The sequence below is a fragment of the Pseudorca crassidens genome, chromosome 10 (assembly GCF_039906515.1).
Source record: "Pseudorca crassidens isolate mPseCra1 chromosome 10, mPseCra1.hap1, whole genome shotgun sequence".
Lineage (NCBI taxonomy): Eukaryota > Metazoa > Chordata > Mammalia > Artiodactyla > Delphinidae > Pseudorca > Pseudorca crassidens.
In genome coordinates this window covers 10,059,216-10,073,832 of record NC_090305.1, presented here as the reverse complement: position 1 = coordinate 10,073,832, position 14,617 = coordinate 10,059,216, and the positions used below count along the sequence as shown (strand labels likewise).

Genomic DNA, 14,617 nt, shown 5'->3' with positions numbered 1-14,617 from the left:
AGGAGTGACAGGGCATGGGCTGTCCTCTTAGGGTTTGCAGAGCAGAGACCAGGGTGGTAATTTTCCTGTTAGGGGTCAGCCATGGCTGCTTTGAGGGCGGGCTCTGCCTCTCCCTGAGCTCTTCAGTTCCTGTCTCCTTGGGAGAATCGACTTATCTTCATAGCAAAGGAGTGTCAGAGCCATGGGCTTGGGGAGGATGCCCCTACTTATTATTTCCTTTCCAGCACAAAATGGAGTGGGCTTTTCTCTGAAGAGCCCATTCCAGCACTTTCTCTGGAGGTGGCGAGAAAGGCATGGTGCTAAGACATATGCAAATCATGAAGACACCAAAGACCTATGATATTTCTGGAGAACCAGACCCAGGCCGACAGGGGCAATTTGGAAGGCAGGGATCTGTCTGCTTTCTTCGGGAAAAATCCCCACATACATTCAGTGGCATCGGACACACCCAGATTGTGGGCTGTGTCACCCCTCTGCGCAGACAACACAAGCTCCCTTTATATGGCATGTGATTTTAGGGGTGAGGGGAATGCTCTGTGCCACGCTGATGCCACACACACACACACACACACACACCAGTATCCAACGACTGAAAGTCCACACACACACACACACCAGTACCCAACGACTGAAAGTCCACAATTAGAATGGTATTCTTTAGCCTAAGCCCTTGGTTCTTGTTAAACTGCTAAGAACGTTGGAGTTCCAGGTTCTGAGCGTTTTGGAAGGGCAGATTTTGGTGGGGAAAAGCGGGCCAAGAGAACCTAAGGATCTTGGTGGTCGGGGGATGGTCCCAGAGGGCACTTTGCAGAAGCCCTACCGAGAGGTAGCGTTGAGGGAAGATTGTGTAAGACAGAGAAAACAAGCTGCTTTATGAATCTGTGAGCGGTCTGCTAGCTGTGCATTCCTCTGAAGCTGGAAGCATGATCTTATTTTGAACAATACGTTATAGGGGCTTCTAGGAGTTCTCTTACAACTTACAGTGGAGTTGCCTGTTCTTCAGAACCCCAGGGGGCCCTGCACAAGCTGGGGATGTGGGTCAAGTTTTACGTGTACGTGTGAATTGACCTTCTGAAGAGAGTCCGTAGCCTTCGCCAGAATCATGAAGAAGTCCTGCGGAACTGGAACAGGAAGACCTGAGCCCTGGAAGCATCACAAGTTCAGGGTCAGAGGGGCTTTCATCAGCTCCCTGGGCACAGGAACTGGGGCAGGTCCATGAGCTCTGGAACCTACCTGGCCTTCCATGGCTTTGGAGGGCCCTTCTGCCTTCATGTTAAGTCTTCGTGTCTCCTTTGGACCTAAAAAAGAAAAACAAATGTTTTTCTGACCGTAAAAGTTAAAACTCATAAAATATGGAAAAAGGTAGTGAAGAAAATAAAAATTAGTCTTAGTCCTACTAATCAATGAACCACTGTAAACAGTTTGAGGTATTCCCTTCCAGGTTTTTTTCTTTTGTCCTTTTAAGAGAGAGTTGAGATCATAGCATGTCTGTGAATAGAGCCCTTTTCACTTAACATGACCTCATAATCATCTTGCTTGCCATTAAAAACTCTTTATAAACATCATTTTCAATGGCTGCACAATACACCATTATGTGGATGTGTTACAGCCTACTCACCCATTCTCCTGTTGGGCATTTGCATTGTTCTTAGCTTTTTGCTTTAATAAATCACGCAGTGACGGCATCTTTGGGCGAGAAGCTGTGCTTACATTTTAGAGGATTTCTTTATGCTCGATTCCTAGAAGTCTCTTTTGACTTTTAAGATGTTGTGTGTTAAGACGTTGCCAAGACCCATCTGTAAAGTGTGGACGGTGCAGAGGACTGTGGACAGAGCGGTGGTGACAGGCGGCAACGACCTCTGGCTTCCTGCACACACATCGCGTGCCTCTAGGTGCCGTGGGCATAGAGGAGACTTAAGAAAGCAGAAGGCCCAGGCTTGATCCTTGAGGAAGCTGCTGTCTAGTGTGGGACCACAGCACACTTAAATAGCCCAAAGGAAGAGATGCCTGTATCTCAGAATCTTGGGGGAGGCAGGCCTGCATTCTTCTGGAAACGGAGTCTATAGCTTTCACCAGTATCTTTTCATCTACAGAGCTTCAAAGAATTACCCATGCGATGGTTGCTTTGGGTATGTGGAGGGGAGTGAATTATTTTTCTCAATTTATTTTTTCTTTTACTGTTTTATCTGATAGTTCTTAGAATAGAAAAAACAAGATAAACTTGTTTTTTCATGTGTCATTAATATGACAATAGCATGTACTCAGAAGATGGCCGTCAGGGGTCTTGGTGTTGTGGACCCTGAGATAGGGTATAGGAGAGGCCACAGCCTATACCCAACAGGTGTGAGGCAGATTTTGGCAACGTTTGTCACCTGGACCTGTAGTGACCTACCCATCTGTTTACATAGAAATCTGCTCCTGCCGGCATTATCCCGTGTTACGTGAGCCTAATGCCGATAGGACCATACTATCAGAACACGATGTCACACAGGTGCGCGGCACTTTTGGTAACACAAACCAATGTTTCCTCACCCCTCTTCCAGAGCCTCAGTCCTCACCTGGTTACTCAGAGGTAAAGAAGCTTCTTACTGTTCATTCAGGGTCGTCAGGAAAACCAGCCCAGCTCTGCCAGTGTGGAGGAGGCCAGGAGGTGGGGTCGTTGTGTGGCTCCAGGCCTTTCACTCGGGGCTGGAGTTCGATGTGCACCTGGAAACTGACAGCCATCGATTGTATTTATTTTCTCCAGTCTGTTCTGGCCACTTCTATTGCCCGGCGAGCTCTTCCGATGGGAAAATGAGAGCACCACGTGCCTGTGGCCTTGCCCAGGCATCTCCACTGGACAGACTCCTACAGTTGTAGGGCTTCCACGGGACCCTCTTAGCTGGGCTTGCTGGGGGTGTTCATGGATTTTGTCAAGTCAGGTGCCTGTGGTCAGGACAACTGGGATGGGTGCGAGTCTCGTCACCCCATCTCCCTTGTGGCATGTCCCTTGTCTGTGGCTGGAGTGTTCCGCTCTCCATAGGAGGGTCTACGTGCAGAACAGGACTGGACAGCAGAGAACTCATAGGCAGGCATATGCCTTGACTCTGAAGCTTCCCAATCTGGCATCCTTCAATCTGGCTTGCTAACAAATTGGTATACTTTTTAAAAAATGATTATTTTTTTGAGTTCCAACTGGCTGTTTCTCCAGGTTCAGCTGAGTTGTCTTTCTTCCCTCTTAGCTTTATCTTGGAATAAATCCTTTTCTTATTCCCTATCACTCTCCTATCCTTGGATCTGTGGTTTTCTCCTGACCCGGAACCACTTAGTTTCCTAAAGGGCTTCCGCCGACCTATAACTTAGGCACTCGGTAGAGTCATCACATAAGCTTAATTCTTATTTGGCCTCAGCTCCATTGCCAAAGGCACCAACGTCCCCACCCTCCCAGGCCGTGAGACAGATGAGGGTCGAGTCACTGACCATCCCTCAGATATAAGGACTATCCGCTCTTCCCGTAAGGAACAGGAAAACATTAAACGAACACGTCTGTGAGCACAGCCAGCTCTAATCCATAATGCAAAATAAACAAGCAAGAAAACACTCAAAACATAATCCTTGGTGTTTTCTTGCTTCAGTATTGCAGTAAACAAGCTTGCTGGTTGTGGGAGAGACAGCTAAAAGCTTAGACTTTTGAAGTATGTGGTTAAGAAATTCTTCCTCATCCTTAATCAGACTCGCGTTGCCGTGATTTCAGCTTATGTGTTCAGGTTCTGTCCAGATAAAGACATTGTTCTCTTCTCTACGTGTGATATTTTTAATAAAAATTTTATTTTACAAATAAAATAAAACATATAAAACATTTCACATGTAAGATAACTTTCAATAAAATATATGTAGAACATATTGTACACCTTAATAGAACTTACATTTTGTATTTAAATATTTTAACTTTACAAAATATATTTGTATATAAAATGTTATAGATTCATATAAATAAAATATTAAATGAAGCATTTGATATTATATTGGTGAACATTTTAAAAATTGCTAAAATATAGACTATTTAAATGTATGAAAATAAATCTTAATATTTAAATCAATGTGATGGTTTAATACTAAAGTAATTCGACATAAATATTTAAAGTAACACTGAAATGTATAGAATATGTTATTTTTGTATAAGTAAAAGGTGTTATAAGATGTTTTAAAAGTGTAGTAAGGGTAGCCGGTCGGGTCTGGTTCCCGGTCCATAAATTACGATTTGGGGGCCACAGCGGCCCCTGTCGCTCGCTCGGCGCCAGCGCCCTGACGTGCTGTTTGTCCTCCCGCCCGCAGGCATCGGCAAGAACGTCATCTGCGACCGCACGGCCACGCCGCTGGATGCCTTCCGCATGATGTCGGCCGCCCACTACTACCCCAAGCTCATGAGCATCATGGGCAACGTGCTGCGCTTCCTGCCGGCCTTCGTGCGCATGAAGCAGCTCATCGAGGAGGGCTACGTGGGCGAGCTGCTGGTGTGCGAGGTGCAGGTGCACGGCGGCAGCCTGCTGGGCAAGAAGTACAACTGGAGCTGCGACGACCTGATGGGCGGCGGCGGCCTGCACTCAGTGGGCACCTACATCATCGACCTGCTCACCTTCCTCACCGGCCAGAAGGCTGTTAAGGTCCACGGGCTGCTCAAGACCTTCGTGAAGCAGACCGACCACATCAAGGGCATCCGCCAGATCACCAGCGACGACTTCTGCACCTTCCAGATGGTGCTGGAGGGCGGCGTGTGCTGCACCGTCACCCTCAACTTCAACGTGCCCGGCGAGTTCAAGCAGGACGTGACCGTGGTGGGCTCAGCCGGGCGCCTGCTGGCGGTGGGCACCGACCTGTACGGACAGCGCAACAGCGCCCCGGCGCAGGAGCTGCTGGTGCAGGACGCCACGCCCGTCAGCAACTCCCTGCTGCCCGAGAAGGCCTTCAGCGACATCCCCTCGCCCTACCTGCGCGGCACCATCAAGATGATGCAGGCCGTGCGCCAGGCCTTCCAGGACCAGGACGACCGGCGCACATGGGACGGGCGACCGCTCACCATGGCCGCCACCTTCGACGACTGCCTGTACGCCCTGTGCGTGGTGGACACCATCAAGCGGTCCAGCCAGACGGGCGAGTGGCAGAACATCGCGGTGATGACTGAGGAGCCCGAGCTGAGCCCCGCCTACCTGATCAGCGAGGCCATGCGCCGGAGCCGGATGTCCCTGTACTGTTAGCCCGGATTGGGGACCCAGCGCGACCTAGGGCTCCCGCCTGGGGCCCAGAGAGGGGGAAAGGCTGGGGGAGAGGTGGCCTCGAGTAGTGTAGGGGTGGAGAAGTGGAAAGGCAGGGTGAGAAAATGGCATCTGGGAGGCTGAGCCCCTGTCCCGGTGAGGGGCCCCAAACGAGACTGTTGGGACGGTGACCCGCGGTCCCTGAGGTCGTCCTTGCTGGCGTCGGCTGAGACGGAGGCGGTCGGCCGCTTCAGCTGCCCTTTACTGTGAGAAGCCGGGAGGGGTTGCCGGCCTCCGCCCCTCATCCATCGCCCCCCACACCTTGGCCTCCTTGGCAAGCCAAATACTCCTGCGTGCTCTGAGCCCTGTTTCCAGGGGCGAGCTCGGCTGGCGGGAGACGGTACATCTTCACGTGCCCACGCAAGCCTGCAGGTGTGTGTGCGGGGGTGGGGGGGGGGCGCCAGTGGCTAAAGAGAAAGTTCAGATTCCAGGAAGCCACTTCAAGTGTCTGAAGGAAAAAGTACTTGGTAGCAAAGTGTACAGCTTTCTGGATGGATTTGTCTTCCTCCCAGGAAGCCCGAGGGAGGGAGTGTCTTCCTAACTGGCTCAGTGCCCTTTTCCTGGCCTGAGGTGTAGGGTAAGGGAGGGCCAGGAACAGCAAGCAGAGAATCGGGTTCCCTTGAGCCAAAAGGAGAGAGCAGGGGCACAGCCTGCACTGAGACAGATGAGGCAGAGAAGAAAATATCCCTTCGGATTTGCCAGCAATTAAAAGCCCATTTCCGGTGGAGTGGAATGGCCTGGAAGGAGGGATTCGGTACTGAAGCGTTGAGGTTGTCCTTGCACGGGGCCGAGGAGACAGCAGGAAGGAGGTGTGCGTCTGACCACAGGCTCCTGTGCTATCCTCCAGGACCGGGGGCAGCCTTGCGCCCCAGGGTCACAGTGGCATTTCCCAGCAGGAGGGCAAGTGAGCCCTGGACCCATCTCTCCTAGCGAGCTGGGGAAGGGCTCTTAGGAGACTCCCCAGCTTTGTAGATTTTAAAAGGGGGGCCTTCAGGTCCACTCAGATATAATCCTCTCCCCTTTAAAAGAAAAAAAAAATAGTCAAGGCTCTTTTCCTTAGCTTGGACCTTCGCTTTCACGCATCAAAAAAAGAAAAATTTTGAATAGGTATTAAACAAAAGGACAGCAAGCAACACACTTTTCGGCGTCTCTAAATGGGGTTTGAGAACCCTCTGAGGTGTATAGTTCCCATAGGCTGAAGAAGGCTAATGTAGGAAAAAGCATCTTCTTCCTCTTGGTCTCCTGTCTCTCTTGTCTTGTCATCCTCTGCTTACAGGGAGGGCTTTTACTGGAGATGGCAAACTGCAGGCTTGGAGCAGGCAGTGCCCGAAGGGAACAACCAGACACACACACACACACACACACGCACACGCACACACACACACACACACACGGATTTATAAATGCTCGCTACCACCATTGTCACTAAAATCGCTCTTAAAAATTCAGACCTAGTCTTGAAAGAAAGCCCAGGTCAAATACATTTTGAAAATGGGGAATTATCCTTTTGTTATCTTTTCTTAATCCTTAACCCCACATCGGACATTTGTCGAGCTTGGCTGTGGAGACTGTCGCTTGTAAACGTACACGGCGTTTGTTCACAGTCACAGAAATCCAGCCGTTGTCTTTGGCACACAAGTGACGTCTAGACATCTTTTCAGATGGCCCCGCACTGGAGCTGGAAGGGAATTTAAGGGGCTGAGGGTGAACCCCAGGCTCTGAGTGGGCAAAGTCCCAGAATGAACCGTGCGCTCAGTTGCTCCCTCCTTCCTCCTCCCAGGGGCAATACACTGAATCCCAGGCTGCCCGTGGGTCCTGCGTGGCCGTGTCCAAACACCACGGGAATGTGGTATTTTCTAGCACGGAGGGGTAGGGATCGCCTCCCTAGAAAGAATTACCCTGCTTCCTGGTCCCTTACCACAATGTGGGAAGGTTAGTGAGCTAAAACTCTCCGTCGCACGATTGGTCCCTGCTCCGTTCACAGAATCAGCCTGCCAGCTTTCCTAGCTACCAGTTCAAAACTAGAGGTTTGGTAGAATGGAAGTCTCCCAGTAAGAATTTGAGCAGAGGGCCATGCCATGGACTGTTTTGGTTCAGATTCTCCTAAATTCCCCTCTGGATACATAGCTTTTGTGGACACTGAGTGGAAAGAATATTTTCTTTTTCTAGTTGGCCCCGAAAGGCTGTGATCAAAGATGTGGAGAAAGGAAACCAGTGACTCTATGAGTCTCATTTTTCTAAGTCATTTATAATCTAAGTAGGGCTGTTCCTGGGGTTTCAGTTTTGTTTCTGTACTTAAAATACTTGGGACTACTTTCCCCCCAAAGATCACTGCGGTCCGTGATAAATATTTAGTGTCTAAAACAGAAATTCTCATTTGAGGCTGGGGTATATGGAAAGAATATACATTCTTAAAAAGAAGCATGAAAAATATTTTAGTAAGTGTTCTTAAATTCTGTCTACTGAAATGCATGTAGTAGGTAGATGCAGGAACAAGTGGAAGAAAAGACATAGTTCATTTTCTTAGTGTAAAATCTACAGTAAATGGGTTCTTCAGTGCTCCTTGGGCCCCAGGCCTATCACTTGCAAAGGCTTGATTAGGAGTCACAATATAAAGCTGAAATCTGAAGCTTTCAACATTCTATGGAAGGACTTTGTCCCAGCCCAGCACCCCCAGTAGTCCCCTCAGGGGACTGGGTACCATCAGCTGGGTTCGAGCTCAGACGAAGTCTCTGGGGTAACCCAGCCCTCTCTGCCTTGTTTAATGTGTTTCAAGGACCCAGAGTAATGGAGGCTCCATTTTAGGGTCATCACATTTAGTCCCCACTTGCCTGATTTGTTCCCGTTATTGTGAGGGGGCCTCTGATGCTGAACATTTGGGCTCACGCCACTGGCGTCCTCTGCAGAGTGTTACAAATTCCAAATTCTGAGAGGGGGGATCAGTCAGGGTAACCACAAGTGCTTGGGAATGCTCTGGGCTTATTTGGAAGGGTTGGATTCTCTGAGTTTTCTCCCGGAGAGAGAGTTCATGACCACTGTCAGCTCCCCTACGACTTCTCCCCGCAATGGAGAGGAGTGGCAGGGGACCACAGATGCTCCTTAGCCCACCAGGCAGCAGATACCTCGGGACTCTAAGGGCAGCTTGGCTGACTCCAGCTCAAGGGGGACTTCTCCCAGACCCTTTCTCCATCCTCAGAGAGCCACGCCAGTACTCTCTGCGCTCCCACATTCCTTGATCATCTACTGTGTGCAGGGTATTTTAAGTACGTTATCTCGCTTAATCCATAAAAACAGCCCTGTAGTATTGGGTATTGTCGGTCCCATTTTACACATGAGAAAATTGAGGCTGAGAGGAAGAGTAACTTGCCCAGAGTCACAAAACTATTAAGTAGAAGTGGGGTCACCTGAATCCAAACCTTTCTTCTCCTCCAAACCACGTTGCCTCCCACGAAGAAAGGTTTGAGCCTCTGCTATTCCTCCCGGGCAGGAGAGCCCTTCTTGTCGAACCCTGTCGGGGTCTGTGGAGCAACAGCGTTTAGAGTTCCATGTGACCTGTGGGTGCCCCTCTGCTGCTGTCGACACCTGCCTGTGGAGCAGGATGCCATGTTTGATGTTCTGCCAGAAGGTTCCTTGTAGAGCTGCAAATAGAAAGAGTCGATCTTTCTTCCTCTTCCAAAATGGAAATAGCACTCAGCTTCTTTTCAAATCAACGTCCTAAGTTGATTCTGACTGTAAGCGATGCGGCAAGCCACAGAGTTGGGGATTTTCAGAACGTTAGCCGATTATCATGGATGGCCTTGGGTTTTGCTCTCGCAGTATATAGCATAGGAAAATGTCTTTTCTCAGGGAGTGGGGCTTTGACAGTTCATTTGTGTGTGACTCAGATTTTAGCTGTGCGTTGCATTTGTACCTTTAGACCCTCTTAACTCTTCATCTTGTCTCAGAGCCGCAGCTGTTGAATACGACCTGTGGTCACAAAGTAGGTTTCTGATTGCATCACTTTTATTCTGGTGGGTTTGGGGCGGGGGAGGAATTCAGCATTGATAAGGGTACCCTGGGGAGAAAGTAAAGCCAGTTGCATCTGGAGGGACTTCAGAGCCCAATATATTCAGTTCCTTTACTTTTACATCCCCAAGAGGTTAAGTGATGACCAAGGTCACACCGCTTCCTAGTGGTAGAGCCAGAACTAAAATCCCAGTTTTCTGACTCTAAGTCCCATCCTGCATCTTCAGAGCCTCAGATGGGGAGAGGGAGGCCCAGAGAGGTGAAATGACTTGTCTCAGGTCGCAGGGCTAGTTGGGGCAAGAGTTGCAGTTAGAACTCAGACCTGCAACTGACAGTATTCCCTGAGCTGTTGCAGCTGAATCAGTTTTTTAAAAACTCAATTATGTCTTGAATGTACTCAGAAAACTAGCTGTTTAAAATTTCCCATTGTGACTGTAATGTGAACAGTTACCTCTAATTTGTATTCTATTGGCAAGGATGGGGGATATACATTCAGATGCTCACCTTTGGGATTTCCTGAGGCCAGCTCTACTTCTGGGCTCTACCCTGCCCTCTGCGTACAGATCTAGGTCTTGACTAGCTTAGGATTCCTGCCCCACCTACCACCTCCGTCTTTGGCCATCCAAATCCTGAAGTTTATAGGGCAGAGGTCACGACCCTGGGGAGGTTTTTGTTTTGTTTTTTTTTAAATCGACTCTCCGAGCCCTGCCTTTCAATTCCCTTTCGGGGACAGGGAGACGCGTAATAAAATAAAAGCTGTGCTTGTCTGCAGCCCATGGGCCCACCCCAGCCTGTCGCATCCTGGGCAGAGAAGCGGGCGGTTGGGGGTACCCCAAGTTTGAGGGAAGAGCCCTGAGTTGGGCTTCAGAACTTTTCCCAAGAGGAGTGTAGACCTGCTGTGCTTCTTTAAGAGGTGTTGGGCTCGGTGGTCTCATCAGAGTGTGCTGGTGCAGCCGGTAAGTACCGTGTACCTGAGTTCCACACCAGTTAGCAATGAAAGGCAGTGGCCTCCTGACCTTTTCTTCCCCATGTCACGGTCCCTATTTGCTGGAGCTCTTGAGAGGGGCACCAAGCGTCTGGCTCTGTCAGGCTCCTCAAGTGTTGCGCTACTGAATACTCCTGAATCTGTTGCCTCTTTCTGTTTACACCAGCAGTGAGTAGACAAATAACAAGGCCCTGGCACATGCAGTGGCTCCGTGCTTGGCGTGGCAATCATGCTTGCCTGGGTGGTGTGAGCGGGGCCCCCAGACTGACCCAGGTCCAGTTCTCTGCTGTCCCCTGCAGCCACCATAAGGGCTACGTTGTTGAATGAGCCCCATGGTTTCTCCCCAGCAACTCCATGACTGATTTGATCCTAGTCCCAGGCTAAGAAACAGAACCCAAGGAAGCGACCTGCCTGCTCCTTTGCTCCCCTCCTTCCCCATCAGGCATCCAACCATATTTAGTATTCTTGCCCTGTGCCTTGCCCAGGGGAGGGAGAAGTTTCTAGTACTTATGGTTTTCTGTTGGTTGCCTGGTGCTTCTACTGTTATTTTATTGTGTTGTTGTTGTTTTTAACCAAAAATTGCATTTGTTTGGTTGTCAATGTCGAGTGTGTGTTTATTGTTCTACAAACATGAGTATATATATGTATGTATATGTATAAAAACAAACATAACATATAAAAAGTCAAGGCATGTATACTAGATATTTTAAAGAGTTATTTATCAAGGGAAAAAGATGTGTGTTATAAAGTAAACAGAGTCTATATTTTATATATAATGTAGATAGCAAAAAATAGCTTATAAATTATAGAAGGTTTGGGTTTTCTTTTTTTTTATTATTAAAGCAAAAAAAAAAAAAAAGACAATGAACGCACCTGTTCTTAGTGTTTTAAAAGCTAAACTGCTGTGGGAGGTGGCCTTCCCTACCAGGCCCTCGGGCTGTACAGTCTGTGCTCCAGGCCCGGAGCTGCTGATGCCTCGCGTTACCTCTGCAATGCTCAGGGGGCCATGGTCACCATCACCCCGCCAGCTGGCATGTGCCGCTTCAAATGTGGCTTCCTGCTGTCTTCCCCAGTTGGTGTTGGTGGGATAAAGGAATGGAAGTAGCAAATAAAGACTGAAGAGAAGATATAATTGCAGCTGTTTCCCTGTTTATTACACCTGGGTGCTCTACCTGATGAGTTAGGTAGCTGGCCAGTTTGGGGGATCTGAATTAAGAATGGGGGTGGGAATGATGGTGGTGCATCTGGGGGGCGTGTGTGCCTAGTGTGGGCTGGTCTTTCCTTTCCACCCTCTGCTGTCTTAGGCAACACACAGGTAATTCTTCTGGTCCATGCTTTCCCTTCACTTAAAAACAGTTACGAATTGGGAAGAAAAATACAAAAGCTGAGAGCGCATGGTTCATTCCTCCATGAGCAGATCGTGATGTTAGTGCATTCAGAACGCAGCCCGCCCATTCAGACAAAGTTGCAGCAAATCCCTGCATTCACATGGATTTTGACAATGCACACATAACATTCTCACACCTTAAGGTCGGTTCTGAAGAAGGCCGTGAGAGAGAGTGCTTCGTCAGAGCTGAAAGCCCCACTTGCCCAAATGTAAGATATGGTTGCGATGAGGTCCATTTCTCTAGTTTCTTCCAGCCAAGTGGCCTGCGAGCCAACCCCTGATGGAAGACACCACACTCCTGAGCGTTTATGTACATTTTCAACCCAGTTGTTTCTTCACAGATTTGGAATCTCCTCGTGATGCTGGTTTCTCTCAATTTAGGCTCATTTCTTGTTACGTAAACCGGGGACTGTGCCTTGTCCTACTAAATTACAGGATATGATCACATTGCTTTCGTAGTCTCTGAACTGTTGTTTAAAAAGAACAGTTGCAATTACATTGCAAGTCATTCAGACTGTATCGATAGTTTACGGGTCAAACGAAGAAGAATCTATGTCTCCTCCTATGCCGATCTACCCTCTCGCCACTCCCATCCCACCACACACGTACACACACACAGATACATAGGACCATTTTCCAGTTTCACCTTTTATCTTGTGCATTTTTAGCACCTATTTTGACAAGTCTGGGTGATACAACGTGAAGGATACAATGACTGCTACAATTGTTATGAGAATGAAATACGCATCTACAAAGTGTGCACAGTTTTGTATACAAACGAAAGAATAATAATTTCACCTCACTCTAAGTTGTATGCTCCCATTTTATCAACACACATTTACCTTAATCTTGCCTGAGAAGAAAAGATCCCTCTGCCTAGATATTCCTCGACAGTCCCTACATGCACTCGTCAGTAGCAGTGCCCCCTGCTGGAAGGCTGGCCAGGAAGTGTAGAGAACAGAAATGGAACAGACGCCACTTCACAGAGCTGAGCCATGTCACAACCAACTAGACAGCGCGACAGCTTACTTGAGCCAAAACCTCTACAAAGAAGCTGATGCAAAACATTCAAAATTCTTCACCTTGTTCATTCAGGTTCAGGCTTCCTTTGGAATCCTATCTCTCAGTCTCCATCTGCTGGGTAAATTCCTGAGAGATGACTTGAGCTAGGACAGCCTTTGCAGCATTGCTGTGCTCCAACCACAGCTCTACAAGATGAAGTCATATCTAAGTTGGCTGTTGGACTTCCTCCAAAAATATCCTAACGAAGGGAACACCTTTCTCTCCTAATGTTACATAGATTGCGATCACCTTGGGTCAAACCAAACTCTCCCTTTAGCCACAAGTGAAAAGGAAAGACTAACTTCAGAAGCAACTTATTGGGCAATTGCAGATTCATTCCTTTCTTGGTGAATGATTTGTATATTGACAGAGCTCAATCCCAGAATTACCATCTGGGGTGTACATGTACCGAAGTCCCATCGTCTCTGACCCATTCATCATTGGCCACCGGCACCTTGGAAGCAGGACACCCTGGGGAGGAGGAACCCTAAGAGGGCTGTGAGTGGCTGCGACAGATGTGGAGTTCACGTCCACAAAGCACACGAGGCCCTAGGGAGTCCCCAGTCTTGAAACACCCCCTATCCAAGTCACTACCTCCCTTTTAAAGAGCCCTGAGGGGTCTAAATCATGCTGAAGCCAGACCCAAGCTGCTTGAGGCTGTCTTGGGGATGGTGACTCACTCCAGACCCCTCAAAACCAAAGACCAGGGCTTCCCTTGGTGGCGCAGTGGTTGAGATTCCGCCTGCCGATGCAGGGGATACGGGTTCGTGCCCCAGTCCGGGAGGATCCCACATGCCGCCCGTGAGCCATGGCTGCTGAGCCTGCGCGTCCGGAGCCTGTGCTCCGCGGCGGGGGAGGCCACAACGTGAGAGGCCCGCATACCGCAAAAAAAAGAAACAAAAAAGCAAAGACCAAGCAGGCATAATAGCTAGTGAAACTACAGGGAGGGAGGCAAGGCCAGAGCCCCCGCTGTCTTTCTAGGCCTTCTGAGGCTGCCTGTCTGGGATGTGGTGGCTAACAGGGAGGCTGGAGCATCAGTCACCCTTCAGTGTGCTGGGCTTAGGCATCTGACTTGGCACTCAGGTTTCCACCATGAAGCAGAAGAGAGAGTCAGCCTGGGACCAGCAGCTGCGTATCAGTACAGCTGTGAGATGCTGACACGCATGTATCACTAAGAAAGAAGTGAGCGGGAAGAGATGGGGAAAAGAAGAGAAGAGGGAACTGGGGTAAAGGCAGGGCAGGGGAGACACAGAGCAGAAGCAGGAGTGGAAATTCGTGCCAAGGGGAAAAAAGAGATGAAGGGAGAAAACGTGGAGAAAGGGCAGAGGCATGCGTTTGAGATATGGAAGTTTCTGTAGATAAGCAAATGTTACACGAGATAACTGAAACGCCGTTCCTCTGTGGCCGACAGGCCTAATCTGTGCTCTGAGGACAGCTTGAGAAAGGAGGAGAGCGGATGAGAAGGCACGAGGGAGGGATTCCTGTAGAACTTGGCACAGTCTGGCTGACTCACTCTGGGAGCTGTTCAAAGCGATCCAACTGTCGGCATTTGCTAGAAAAACTTCCATACCAACCTCTGTGTTAAATAAGCACCACCAGACCCCAAGTGCACCCTGAGCCCATCCTCCTTTCTCGTTGCTTTTCTTATTTGCAATCCCTGCCCCCAAACCTGAAGTTTCCAAGGATTCACCAGCTGCCACTTTGCCCTGTCCCTTAGTCCCCTCCAGGGACTCTTGGACACATTCAGGAATCTTCCAGGTAGCCTTTTTCTTTTTTTCTGCACACACAGAATCTCTCATCCCTCCTCAGCTTTCAGAGACCCTGCCCACCAGGCCATTGCTACAACCTGTTTTCTCCTTTTGCACCGGAGCTTTTCTGAAGAAAGTC

At 49.0% G+C, this 14,617-nt stretch overlaps 1 protein-coding gene across 2 annotated transcripts in view; it reads left to right on the top strand.

Moving 5' to 3' along the window:
- Nucleotides 1-11,145, top strand: part of GFOD1 (Gfo/Idh/MocA-like oxidoreductase domain containing 1) — a 101,809-nt gene extending 90,664 nt beyond the window's left edge. For both annotated transcript variants that reach the window (XM_067752024.1, XM_067752025.1), the window contains exon 2: nt 4,315-11,145. In XM_067752024.1, the coding sequence (XP_067608125.1) occupies nt 4,315-5,234 (920 nt within the window). In that variant the 3' untranslated portion in view covers nt 5,235-11,145. The remainder of the gene's footprint in view (nt 1-4,314) is intronic.
- The last annotated feature ends 3,472 nt before the right edge of the window (nt 11,146-14,617 follow it).